Consider the following 13,568-nt stretch of genomic DNA (forward strand, 5'->3'; position numbering starts at 1 on the left):
TCACCTATTGTTGTCTTTGACCCCTGATTGTCATAAGTCAAAGATTCCCAGATCTTTTACCTTCACGTATTTCTGAATATTATTATTTGATAACAGCCAGAGTTTTGCATGTCTATTTGCAAAATCAACAAAACTATAATGAGGTAAAACTTGCTTTGAGAAAGTGTAGGTGACATTTATGGCAATACTTTCATTGTTACTTTAACCCCATACATTTTTTTTTTTTTTTCCGGTATGGGGGCCTCTCACTGTTGTGGCCTCTCCCGTTGCAGAGCACAGGCTCTGGACGCACAGGCTCAGCGGCCATGGCTCACGGGCCCAGCTGCTCCACGGCATGTGGGATCTTCCCGGACCGGGGTACGAACCCCTGTCCCCTGCATCGGCAGGCGGACTCTCAACCACTGTGCCACCAGGAAAGCCCCAAACCCCATACATTTTTTTTAACACCAAGCATCATGCCTGCCCTGCTTTTTCACAAAGAGTATCAACATATTTTGTGGCATTAACAGACTGTAAGGCTTCAGCCTGCATACATACTGCAAACTTCCTTTGAACAGCAGGTCCACTTATCAGTGAAGCCCAGGACGACTTCAGCTTCTCGTTCACAAATTGGCGAGGGCTCTTCATCACAATCAGGTTCTATGGGAATAATGCTTCCATTCTCCAAACATTTGTACAGGGCACATTCGTCAATGCCCCCATTCCAAACTTCCCCAGCAGTTCGAGGCTGGTCTTCACTATCAGTGCACGCTTAAAAAGATGGTCAATGTTATATCACTTAGAACCTGGGCACGAAAATAAACCAAGCTGTGATGTTTTGATTTCAGACTGTGACTTGGCCCAGTGACACAGGTAACATGTCACATTATCTACCCTTTCTCAGCTTCTTCTTTTTGTTCATCAGCTACTAGCTTACATTTTTCTTTAATGAAATTTTTATATTCCACAGAAAATATTTTTCCCTTCTACAACTATCTGTAAATTTGCATGTCCTCTTCTATAAATAAGATGATTTGTTAATTTTTTTAATTCATTTTAAGTCTTGTTAATACAATTTATTTAGCTTGAACAAACTTGGTAACATAAATTTTAATTGGTTTTAAAATATCAACTGTTAAAACTGGTATTAGAAAACAAGGTAGTCTCTACCTCACATTAACATGTTTGTCATATCAAAATTCAAAACATTTCAGCTTTAAAATCTAAATGTAGAGAGTAGGCAGTCAAGCAAAATATTATTTAGTGACTCTATTACTTTTATTATGAATGTTTTACATAATGATAAATATGGCCCTCTAGTAGTTCTTTTAAGGAATAATAAAGATAAATGAAGTGACCACCATATTCCCAGCCTCCAGTGAATTTCTCTTACTTTATTTACTACCAAACCAATCTCACAGGTCCCTAAAAACAAATATAACCATGTATATTCTCAAATTCTTCCAGAAATACTTTCTTCAGTGGCAAACACAAACTTTTTTCTGAAACAATATATGCATTTCACTTCTACTTGCCTTTCCCTTGAATTACTAGCGTTACTTCTGACCATAACAATGAGCCCTATGATAGATAAAATACTGCACTGCAGTTTTCTCAGTTGGGCCCTTTTTCATCCACAACCACCACGGAGACAATGTGTCAGGATAAAATGGTTTGAAAATGAAAGTAGAAATACTCAATGTTTTCTCCCAGATAACAACACTTTCTGAAATTTCTTGAGTGTTTATTTTTCTCTAGGCATTGTTACAAAACTCTTTCTATTATTTTATGTATCCCCACACTAACCTTGTGGGATAAGTCCTATTATTTTCCCCATTTTGCAGATGCATAACCTCAGGCTCATAGAGGTAAAGCTGAATCATTAATACGTGAAATAATTGAACTTTCAATTCAGTCCACACACTATTCTCTTCATTCTTAATTTGCCATATTCTTTTCCAGTTATTATAAGCATAAGTAGAGATTAAAACATATCACCACCAAAGTCCCTAATTCTGGTAACTTCAACTGAAATCGTATTAAAATCAAATTACCTACTCTCTTCCTTTCCAACACTTAAGGTGACCTTTAATCAGTCTTTCTCAGCACATCTCTCCAAGTTCTAAAAAAGTATTATTTATTTGCTGGGTCCCTAAGATGTCATTTTGTACTTCTCTGCTTACCACATTCTTTCTCTGGAATGCACTGAGTTGACTCTGGCCTGTGAAGAATGGTTCCGTTTTTGCACACACAGTCTTCTCTTAAATCCAGACATGAAGAGTGTCCATAGAACCATCTGTTCAGACATGTTCTTGCTTCACAAGGTCGCACGCAGGGTTGATATTCCTTCCCCTCTGGGCAACTCAAAGCTATAAATAATAGAGGATTTGTGGAATTTGCTAATGATAAAAGTGACCTACTTGAATTCTAGTAAAAGGAAGAAATGTTAGTTTTCTTTCTGAAAATAAATTTTGCACATTTTCAGTCTCCTCAAAGTCCACTTTTCATGTATTACTTAACTATAAATTAGAAACAAAACAATCAATGAATATTTTTGAGCATCTTCCAGGTGTCCAGCTAGTATTATGTTATAGCAGGAAAAATTCATCTGATTTATATCAAATAAATATGACCAAAACGCAGCCCAAATTTGGTTGGCATAAATATAGAGTCAACTATTATGAAGTTACTGCTCTGTGCAGTAGGAGGAGATACAACAGTCCACACAGAATAAGCACAGAAACATGTTTTAAATATGCAACTCAACCAAGTCATAGAAACGAAAAATCCCGCGTATTTAGGCTTAATCCTTCACTGTCAAAAGAAACTACCATTGCTGAGCAGTTTCTAAATTATGTTTCAGAAAATTCTTGTTGATTTTCAGTGATCTTAAAAAGTCATACTGTTAAAAAATGAACATGCAGCTGGTGGAGGTGTAAATTGGTAACATCTCAGCAGAGAACGATTGTAATAGTAAAACTGAAGATGTCATATGTTCCCAGTGAATCAAGTAACCCCACTCTTGAATAGTGAGTACCTCTGGGGGAGTAGAGAGAGGAAAGGGACAAGAGAGGGTACACCATGAGCTGCTTTATTTCTGAAGCGGAGTCATGTAGCTGGTGTCTGTGATATATTATTCTTTATCTGTGCATTTTATTCTTTTGCGGGGGGATGAAAACCTTTTATTTTGAGCATTTTAGTAACATTCATTTTGAAAACCTTTGACCATTGAATGGCTATAATTAAATTAACAATATTTTCTGTAAAATGTGCCCAAGATTGTTGAAAAGTTTAATAAAAAATTTGTATGAAGTTATAACTTGATGAGAAAGCTTGAGCCCTATGTATAAAAATGGGCAAAGGATAAATATAAAAGAAAAAGGAAATACAAACATGTATCTGGAAAAATATTGAACCTAGATATTAATCAAAGAAAGCCAGAAAGACTGGTTTCTAGGAAGTAGATATTATGTTAGGAAGAAGGAAAAGGGGGAAGAAAAATCTCCAACCTCTCCACATACATGTAAGGACAAGCATGGGAAAGAGAGGCAGGTTGAATGAGGACCAGCAAAGTGTGCTGTAGGATATAAGATTAAAATCCCCTTCAAACCTCTGTGATTTCTTAAACATTTCAATCTATTTTGCTAACTAACATTTGTGGACTAGGTTTCCTTTTGGGAGAATTGAGGCCTACTTTAAATCCATTCATTCATTTATTCGAATTGAAATATGGTTGACGTACAATATTACGTTAGTTTCAGGTATACTGCATAGTGATTTGACACTTGCATACATTATGAAATAATCACCACAATAAGTCTAGCAACCATCTGTCCACATACAAAGTTATTACAGTGTTATTGACCATATTCCTTATGCTGTATATTAAATCACCTAGGCTTATTTACTTTATAACTGGAGGTTTGTATCTCTTAATCCCTATCACCTATTTCACCCCTCCCCACTGGCAACCACCCATTTGTTCTCTATTATCTAAAAATCTATTTTTGTTTTGTTTTTTGGTTTTTTTTTTAGATTCCATATTGAGATCACACAGTATTTGTCTTTCTTTGTCTGACATATTTCACTTAGCGTAATTCCTTCTAGAGCCACCCATGTTGTAGCAAATGGCCATATTTCATTTTTTATGGCTGTGTAGTATTTCACTGTGTATATACCACATCTTCTTTATCCATTCATCTATAGATGGGCACTTAGGTTGTTTCCATTTCATGGCTATTGTAAATAATGCTGCAATGAACATAGGGGTGCACATTTCTTTTTGAGTTAGTATTTCTGTTTTCTTCAGGTAAATACTCAAAAGTGAAATTTCTGGACCATATGCTATTTCTAGTTTTTTGAGGAAACTCCATACTATTTTCAATAGTGGCTGTACCAGTTTACAAACCCATAAACAGTGCAGGAGGGTTGCCTTTTCTCCACACCCTCACCAACACTTGTTATTTTTGTCTTTTCGATGACAGCCTTTCTGACAGGTGTGAGGTGGTATGTCATTGTGGTTTTGATTTATATTCCTCTGATGGTTAGTGATATTGAGCACCTTTTCATGTGTCTGTTGGTCACCTGTATGCCTTCTTTGGAAAAAATGTCTATTTAGATATGCTACACGTTTTTTAATTGGGTTGTTTGTTTTTTGATGTTGAATTATATGAGTATTTTGGATATTTTGGTTATTAACCCCTTAGCAGACATATATTTTGCAAACATCTTCTCCCATTCACTAAGATGCTTTTCCATTTTGTTGATAGTTTCCTTTGCTGTGCAAAAGCTTTTTAGTTTCATTTAGTCCCATTTGTTTATTTTTGCTTTTATTTCCCTTGCCTGAGGAGACATATTCAAAAAAATATTGCTAAGACTGATGATGTCAAAAAAGCATACTGCCTATATCTTTGTCTAATTTTATGGTTTCACAGCCTACATTTAAGTCTTTAGTTGTTTTGAGTTTATTTTTGTATATGGTTTGAGAAAGTAGTCCAGTTTGATTCTTTTGCATGCTGCTGTCCAGTTTCACCAACACCATTTATTGAAGAGGCTTTCTTTCCCCAAATACATCTTGCTTCCTGTCATAGGTTAATTGACCATATAAGTGTGGTTTTATTTCTGGGCTCTTTATTCTGTTCTGTTGATCTATGTGTCTGTTTTTGTGCCAGTAGCATACTATTCTGATTACTATAGCTTGTAGTATAGTTTGAAATCAGGGAAGGTGATATGTCCAGCTTTTTCTTTCTCAAGATTACTTTGGCTATTTGAGGTCTTTTGTGTTTCCATACAATTTTAGAATTATTTGTTCTAGTCCTGTAAAAAATTTTCTTAGGTACTTTGATAGGGTTAGCATTGAATCTCTAGATTATTTTGGGTAAATGATAATTTTAACAATATTAATTCTTCCAATCCATGAGCATGGCATGTTTCCATTTGTTTTTGTCATCTTCAGTTTCTCTTATCAATGTCTTATAGTTTTCCAAGTACAAGTCTTTTACTTCTTTGGTTAGATTTATTCCTAGGTATTTTGTTATTTTTGATACAGTTGTAAGTGGGATTGTTTTCTTAATTTCTCTTTCTAGTAGTTTGTTATTAGTGTACAGAAACACAACAGATTTATGTATATTAATTTTGTACCCTGCAACTTTACTGAATTCATTTATTAGTTCTAATAGATTTTGGTGTCTTTAGGATCTCTATGTATAGTATTATGTCATCTGTTCCTTTCCAATTTGGACACCTTTATCTCTTTTTCTTGTCTGACTGCTGTGCCTAGGACTTCTGATACTATGCTGAATAAAAGTGGTGAGAGTGGGTGTCCTTGTTTTTTTCCTGATCTTAGAGGAAATCCTTTAGCTTTTCACTACTGAGTATGATGTTGGCTGTAGTTTTCTCATATGTGGTCTTTATTATATTGAGGTATGCTCCCTCTGTACCCACTTTATTGAGAGATTTTTATCATAAGTGGATGCTGAATTTTGTCAGAAACTGTTTTTGCACCTATTGAGATGATTTCTATTTTTCAATTTGGTAATGTGGTTTATCACACTGACTGACTGGCAGATACTGAACCATCATTGGCATCCCTGGGATAAATCGCACTTCATCATGACATATGATGCTTTTAATGTGTTGCTGAATTCAGTTTACTAATGTTTTGTTGAGGACTTTTGTTATCTATGTTCCTCAGTGGTACTGGCCTGTAATTTTCTTTTCTTTGGTGTCTTGCTCTGGTTTTTGTTATGAGGGCACACTCCTCTCTAGTCACCAGAGCTGCATGCTCTAGGAGTGCCCCCTATGTAGGCTGTGTGCACGCTTCTGTTGTGGCAGTGCCAACTAGTGTGGGTGCGCTGGTAGGCAGGGCTGGCCCCTGGCCTGGTTGGCTGCAATGCCGCAGTGACTAGGGGCCCCTGGAGGGTGGAGCAGGCTTTCTGCATGGCTGTCTGCACAGCCTGGAGGGCTTGCAGCTGGTGCTGACCCACTGGAGGGCAGAGAATCCCTTGGAACTAATAGGCTAGTGGGAGGATCCCAAAACAGTCTTTTGCCAGCGCCAGTGTTATTGCAATAGAATAAGCTCCCAAAAATGGATGCCTCCAGCATCTCCATCCCCAAGGCGAGTCTCAGTTGCCTCCTGCCTCTCCAGTGGGCTCTCCAAGATCAGCAAGTGGTTCTGACCCAGTGACCTTTCAAACTACTTCCTCTGCCCTGGGACTTGGAGCATGGGAGAATTTGTGCACGCCCTTTAAGAGCAGAGTCTGTTTCCTATAGCCCTCCAGTTCTCCCAAACATAAGCCCTACTGGTTTTCAAAGCCAGAAGTTCTGAGGACTCATCTTCCTGGTGCAGGACTTTTAGGCTGGGGAGGACAATGTGGGGCTTGGACCCCTCACTTCTTAGGAAGGACTTCTACAATTGTGATATACCTCCTGTTTATAGGTCACTGACCAAAGGGTGTGGGTCCTGACTATACCGCATCTCTGCCCTTCCTACCCATCTTGGTGTTGTTCCTTCTTTATGACTTTTGCTGTGGAATATCTTTTCTGCTAGTGTTCAGGTCATTCTCATAGATGGTTTCCCTGTAAGTAACTGTAATTTTGGTATGTCTGTTGGAGGAGGTGAGTTCAAGGTCTTCCTACTCCACGACCCCCCACCCTTGCTTTAAATTTAGACCAGGATAAAAACAGAAGCTGCTTAAGTGGGAGACCTAACTATAGGTTACACTTACATTCATTTTATTCTTACAAAATTATTTTGTGGACTTCCCTGGTGGCGCAGTGGTTAAGAAGCCGCCTGCCAATGCAGGGGACACAGGTTCGATCCCTGGTCCGGGAAGTTCCCACATGCCGTGGAGCAACTAAGCCCGTGTGCCACAACTACTGAGCCTGTGCTCTAGACCCCACGAGCCACACAACTACTGAAGCCCACATGCCTAGAACCCATGCTCCGCAACAAGAGAAGCCACTGCAATGAGAAGCCCACGCACCGCCACGAAGAGTAGCCCCCGCTCGCCGCAACTAGAGAAAAGCACGCGTGCAGCAATGAAGTCCCAACACAGCCAAAAATAAATAAATAAATGAATTTTAAAAAATTATTTTGTGCTGAAAAGGAAAAGAAAGAAGTGAATGCAAAAAACTGGACTGTTATTTGAGTGTTGGAAGATATTGTTTGAAGTGTACTACTTACAGCAGTAATCAGGTGTTCTCCATGGAATGCAAATGTCAAACTTGTTACATAGAGCCACATATGCAGAAAGGGCATCACATTCATAGTTCCAAAAATAGGTATAATTGATCCACATCTTTTCACAAAAGTCTTGTGGCGAAACCTAGAGATACATTGTGCCTTGGGATAAGTTATGTTGTTTTATTTCTCTGAAGGCCCTAAGCTAGACTAAACTATCTGGAGAATCAAAAGGTAGCAAGTTAATATTCATTATAGTTCCTCTTTGACCTTAGATTTTCAAAGCTTCGTAATATTAGATGTCACTTCTGAATTTATAATTTTTTAAACACACAGTTTTAGATAAGATAAATATTGTCTGTACTAATGCACATAAATCTATCTTATAAAGATGGAAAAGAAACAGAGTATGTGGATCTAGCAAAAACCTATTTCTGATATTACATTTTGGGTTACAATCATGTTTTCTATATACCGAATAAGACTTTGATCTATTACAGATAAAACTGGAAACTCCTAAAGCTTTCTGTAATGATACATGGCACTGCCCATTAAATGAGGTTATAAATGCTTCTCAAAAAATTGTGTACTAATATTGAACATTAGTCAAATAATTTATATAATTTGTCATGCCTCAACTTAATTAGAAACTCATTTTTTCTACAGATTATGTTTCATTTTGATCTAGAGATACCTGAAATCTAAATAATTTAACTTGAAACAGCATTCACTCCAATTTTTCTCTGCTCATTTATTCAGCAAACATACTAAGCAACTACATTCAGATGTTAAATTTGGACACAGGTCAAAGTGTCAGATAAAAATACTTAATATTTTTCATATCCTATCATTTTTTCTTCAAGGTCCATATCTATAAAAACTAAGATGTTACTTCCTTTTTAGTCTCCTCTGTTGAATCTCCTCAGTTTCCAACCATTTTACTTTTCATGGAATACTTGCTATGATCATCAAGAGCCCCCTACTTGTCAAATCCAGGGAACACCCTGATATTCTAAACCCTCGCCAACCTCTCAGAGGCGTATGATGCCATGCACGGCCTCTGTGTCTTAAAAGCCTCTCCCTTGACTTTGAGAGCACCACACTGGTGCCTTTCCATCTGTTCATTGCTGTCTCCTCTTCCTGATTCATTCTGAGTATTTGTCTAGACCCCTTCCTTGATCGCCCTGTCTACTCACTACAAACGCTCTTCCTGGGCTCACCCATTCCCACAGTTTCTACCGCCATCTTGGGCATTTACATCTTCACCTTGGTTTCTTCATAAGTTAAATAGAGTTAATAATAAACCTACTACTACTTTAGATTGCTGTGAGCTAATATATGGAACGTATAGAGAGCAGACTCTGGCACATCATACATGAGTTACTGTTATTTTTTAAAACTCCATATACTAATAACTCCCCAAACTTGACCTCTGGCTTCAACTGGTCTCCTCTGAGATCTAGAATAGCTTCAAATTTTTTCTGGGTATTTTTGCCTTGAAGTCCCACATGACTTAATTTTTCCAATATAAAAAAAATTGTAACCCTTCTCTACTGAACACACAAAAGCTGATTCTCCTGTATCCTCCATTCACTTATGCATCCTTTCACGGTTTATTGAGCACCTAACTACTTATCAGGCACCGTACTATTCATGAGGAATATAAAGGTGACTAAAACAGACCTGTTCTCTGCCTTGTGGATCTCATAGTTAAAGCCTATGTGTTGAATCAAGAGGAGTCACCATGCTAAAATAGATCAGAGGAGGGAAGTATTCTAGCTTAGGACACTCCAAGCATAAAACCCCATTTGCAATAGTGCAACAGTTGAAAGGAGACTGGAATGCCTGGAGCTTAGCCAGTAAGAAAAGTGTAGCACAAGAGGAAGCTGGAAAAGTAGGCAGGCCAAAGCACAGAGGAAATTATAAGCCCTGATAAATTTAGAGCGTATTCTAAGGGTAAGTGAAAGACACCGAAGGATTTTAGGTAGAGAAATAATCCAATTGTGTTTCCATTTTCAAAAGATCATCTGCCTGCTATGTGGAGATTTGCAAATGAGGATGAAGATTAGAAGCGGAAAAACGAAATTTCAAGCATTCCTTCCTTTTGCCATCAGATTCACTGGGAGGAACCTAAGGGAAAGCTGGAGCTATCATAGACTAAATGGTACCCTATGTTGCCTCACTATGCCTTGAATAGTCAAGCTGAAAAGTTTCCTGATGTAATCAACCTTCTAAGTTACCAGTTAAAAATGCAATTTTTGAAAGTCCTTATGCTTTAAAAAGAGATTACAATGACACTGAAATGAGTTAAAAAGTATTTGATTTTTTTTTCATTTTTATATGCATGCATTTTAAAATGTAAACATTTAAAACTTACTTTGTTGCAAATCTCTGAGCAAAACTGAAGCTCCAGAAAGATACACCATTTTTATCCCATGACTTCATATCCTTTGTCTTTTCCCTCAGAGAACTCATAGAGGGCAGGCTGAGAACTATGGCGTCTACGCTTGATGGCCGAACACAGAAAGTCCTAGAGTGAACTCCTTCTGCTTTGACAATTCACTCACTCTCCTTCCCAGACTTCGCCCCTCCGTAAGTCTTGCACTAAGCTATTTCAGTGTTTTCCTAACATGGCCTTTTCCAGCAACCCTGCTTTTGTCATACTGTTTTCTTGGCCTAGGTCTCCCTTCCTCCCTCTTCTCTCCTGGCAAACTCATCCTTCTAAATAATTAAGATGTCTGAAACCCTGGGAAGTCTTCTCCCGACTTGGGTGCCTATGCATCTCCATATTGTATATGTTGATTAATCTGTTCACAGACTTGCCTTCCTTCTAGACTCTTCGAGAGCAAGGAGAGGGTCTTACTCATCTTTGTATCATAGGAGTTTAACACAGTGCCTAGTAGGTACTTGATCTCACTAACTTTTCATTTAATGATACACGAAATGCTGTATTTGTCTGTCTTTTGTCTCTAACAACAGATCTCTTTTTAACGATGCAGATTATTTAAAATATCTACTAGTCACCTAAAGTCAGAAAGTTAGAGACTAATAAAGAACAATTAAATTGTTCTCCTAAGTTAGAGACTAATAAAGAACAATTAAATTGTTCTCCTAAGTTAGAGACTAATAAAGAACAATTAAATTGTTCTCCTAAGAGGCCAGGAATTGATTAAAGCCTCACTGTCTTGGTTTCTATACTGGGTTATCAAATGGCATTCATCTCTTTCTCCTAGAGGCATTTATTCATAGGACAAAATTTCACTTTTCTTGAAAGCTGTAGATATAGTTCAGAAAAAAAAAACATGGGGGGAAAAAGATAATTATCCTTCCTGTTCTATAAGTCAATAAACAGTAAATGATTTTGAATTCCAAAGCGTACTGAGAGGACGTTTGGGGATATACTATTCTCAGTAGAAGAACATCATGGCAAGAACAAGAAGTTATTGGCTTTTCCTCTCAACATGTCTAACATGACAGTTCTGATTTATGGTTGCTTTCAACTTACTTCATTATGGCATGGGATGAAAACTCTTCTATTTAATAACTCAATGCAGTGACTGCAGTCGTGCTCAGTACAATTTCTAAAAGGCCTCCTCGTTGTTACTTCAAATGATTTCTCAATTTCCCAGCTCTCAATAAATAATTCTATGTCTTCCATATTCGTAATGATTGTGCCATTTTGCATCCTTAGATCATCATCTGGATCTTCATTGCAAGTTCCTAAAAAGATGTGTGACATTTAGAAGGAAAAATTCTTTTCCCTTAAACCAAATATAGGCAGCAGAAGTAAATCATCTCAATAACTGATTTAAAATGAATAAATTATTTACTGAATCAGGCACCAAATTTATGTCCTTTGACTTTAACGTTGATTGATTTTTTTTTTAATTATGTGTCTGATTCTTTGATAAAATAGTATAGAACTGTCTTAACCAGATAAGAAAGAAATTATAATCCTAGAAGTCAAGATATGTTGAAAGATCATAGAAGAAGAAAGAGGAGATTGATTCTGTCCCTACACTCTTCCACTATTACCACTATCTCATAATTTAAGAACTAGTTCTTAAATCTGACAGGGTATTCCCCAGAATAGTAGACATTTTGTGATTGCCTCCTAAGCATCTATTCCCCCAGGAAAACCCTGCCTGAAAACATTAAATTTTTCTCTTCAGGAACTATCTCTGCCCCATTACCTAGCACATGACGCCACTCCAGCAGAGGGCCCTGGTAAGCATAAAGGTAAGCCTTACTCCCTTTCATTAACAACTGTTACAGGTAATCCAGGCATAAACCAGTCAGCTTGTGGCAGTCACTTAGACACACAGATTTGTTCAACATTAGAACAACCATTGTTAAGCTCAGGATTTGACCTGGGGAATTCTAGGACATAGACAATCTCTCTTCCTTGCAATGACATGGCCGATTGATGGCTGTGATGCTGTGACCTGCTATAGCCTCTAGCTTCCTTCAGGGAAGCCAAACTGAGGACAGAGCTTACTTTTTATCTAGTGAAGTGAAAAGCCAAGGGAAGTACAGAGAAATGGGCCTAGGACCCTGATCATACCTTACCTGAATCCCACCCTACTTTAAGACATAATTTTTTCTTAATTCCCAAGGCTCCTAGCTATAAAAGATACGAGTTAAACATTTTTTTCAGGTATCAAATCTTAATCCTCAAGCAGTTATAACAAGATCAATAAAGGTTTCTGCTGCCATAGTTGCCCCACACTTGTAAATATACAGGAGACTGAGTACAGTACAAATAAATAAATAAAACTCAAGCTAAGTGAGCTATACTGTAAAGCAGCTATGTTTAAAGTCTAAACTCTTCTGGGAAGAGGTATTGGTAGTAAAAATATGTTTTCATTGCAACTCTAGCCACCACTCCTGCAGACTTCACAGTGCTATGTAGAACAAGTTGTCAATATAGACCTCCCATTCTGGTGTCCATACTCAGTTTGGGTCACACTCTTGTCCACTACAACTCAATCAGCCAGCACCCTGATTTCCTTTTAACAAACCACCGCTCTCCCATTGTGGAGGTCAGGAAGTTTAGGGGGTGACCCTTGTTAGCAAAAAGGTGACCCTAGCCCCTTCTCTATAGTGACTAGTTAAGAATCCAGTTAGCAGACTGTCTCCATAAAAGCATGAGCTGACAGTAGAGGAAAAGAACCAAACAAACATGAAAATCAAGCAGAAGTTATAGCACACAGAAGTGATAAATCAGAAGAGAAAATATGCATTCCCCAAATCCCTGAGTTATTACTCAATAATATCTATTGGGTTATTATGTATACCCAATACCATGTATATACAATAACTATTTCCACAATGATAACCTAAGTCACCACAGAAGTCTGTGCTGTGTTTAGCATGCTCTAAACAGGCAAGGAAATTGTAAACCATTTTAGCCAAACTTTCCACTAAATGCTTTACATTTTTGAAGAAGAAATTTGGGTATCTCATATAATTTGTTGAGAGCAAGGACTTGGTCTATTTGTTTTGAGTTGTCAGCACCAAGCATAATGCCAGACACTCAGAAGCTGATCCATTAACTTTTACTCAATTAATATTTAGTGAGTTTAAAATAGATGTATTTGTACTAAGCTAATATTTATTGACTGTATTAAGCAATGTGTTAAGTGTTTTACGTTAACTTTCACATTCAATTCTAACAACAATTTTGAAGGTAGATTTTACTATTCCCATTTTAAAGATAAGGAAACTGATGTTCACTTAACCATCTGTAAACGGGATAGCTCTGGCAGACACCAGAGCCAGAACTGTTCTTTTTATTTTGTTATGTACCTAGAGATATTTCTAATTTGTTTCCTTTGGCTTATCACTATGTATCTATGTAACATATTGTGATAAGGAAGTGTAAGGTGTACCTTTACACTTAGGTCAC

At 37.4% G+C, this 13,568-nt stretch overlaps 1 protein-coding gene across 1 annotated transcript in view; it reads right to left on the reverse strand.

Annotated features, from left to right (window-relative positions):
* Positions 1 to 13,568, reverse strand: part of OTOGL (otogelin like) — a 143,443-nt gene that overhangs the window by 18,541 nt on the left and 111,334 nt on the right. Inside the window, 4 exon segments of the mRNA XM_024737005.1 lie at positions 538 to 750; positions 2,163 to 2,348; positions 7,664 to 7,805; positions 11,166 to 11,380. Coding sequence (XP_024592773.1) covers positions 538 to 750; positions 2,163 to 2,348; positions 7,664 to 7,805; positions 11,166 to 11,380 — 756 coding nt within the window.

This window comes from Neophocaena asiaeorientalis, unplaced genomic scaffold (assembly GCF_003031525.2).
Source record: "Neophocaena asiaeorientalis asiaeorientalis breed wild unplaced genomic scaffold, Neophocaena_asiaeorientalis_V1.1 scaffold134, whole genome shotgun sequence".
Taxonomy (NCBI): Eukaryota; Metazoa; Chordata; class Mammalia; order Artiodactyla; family Phocoenidae; genus Neophocaena; species Neophocaena asiaeorientalis.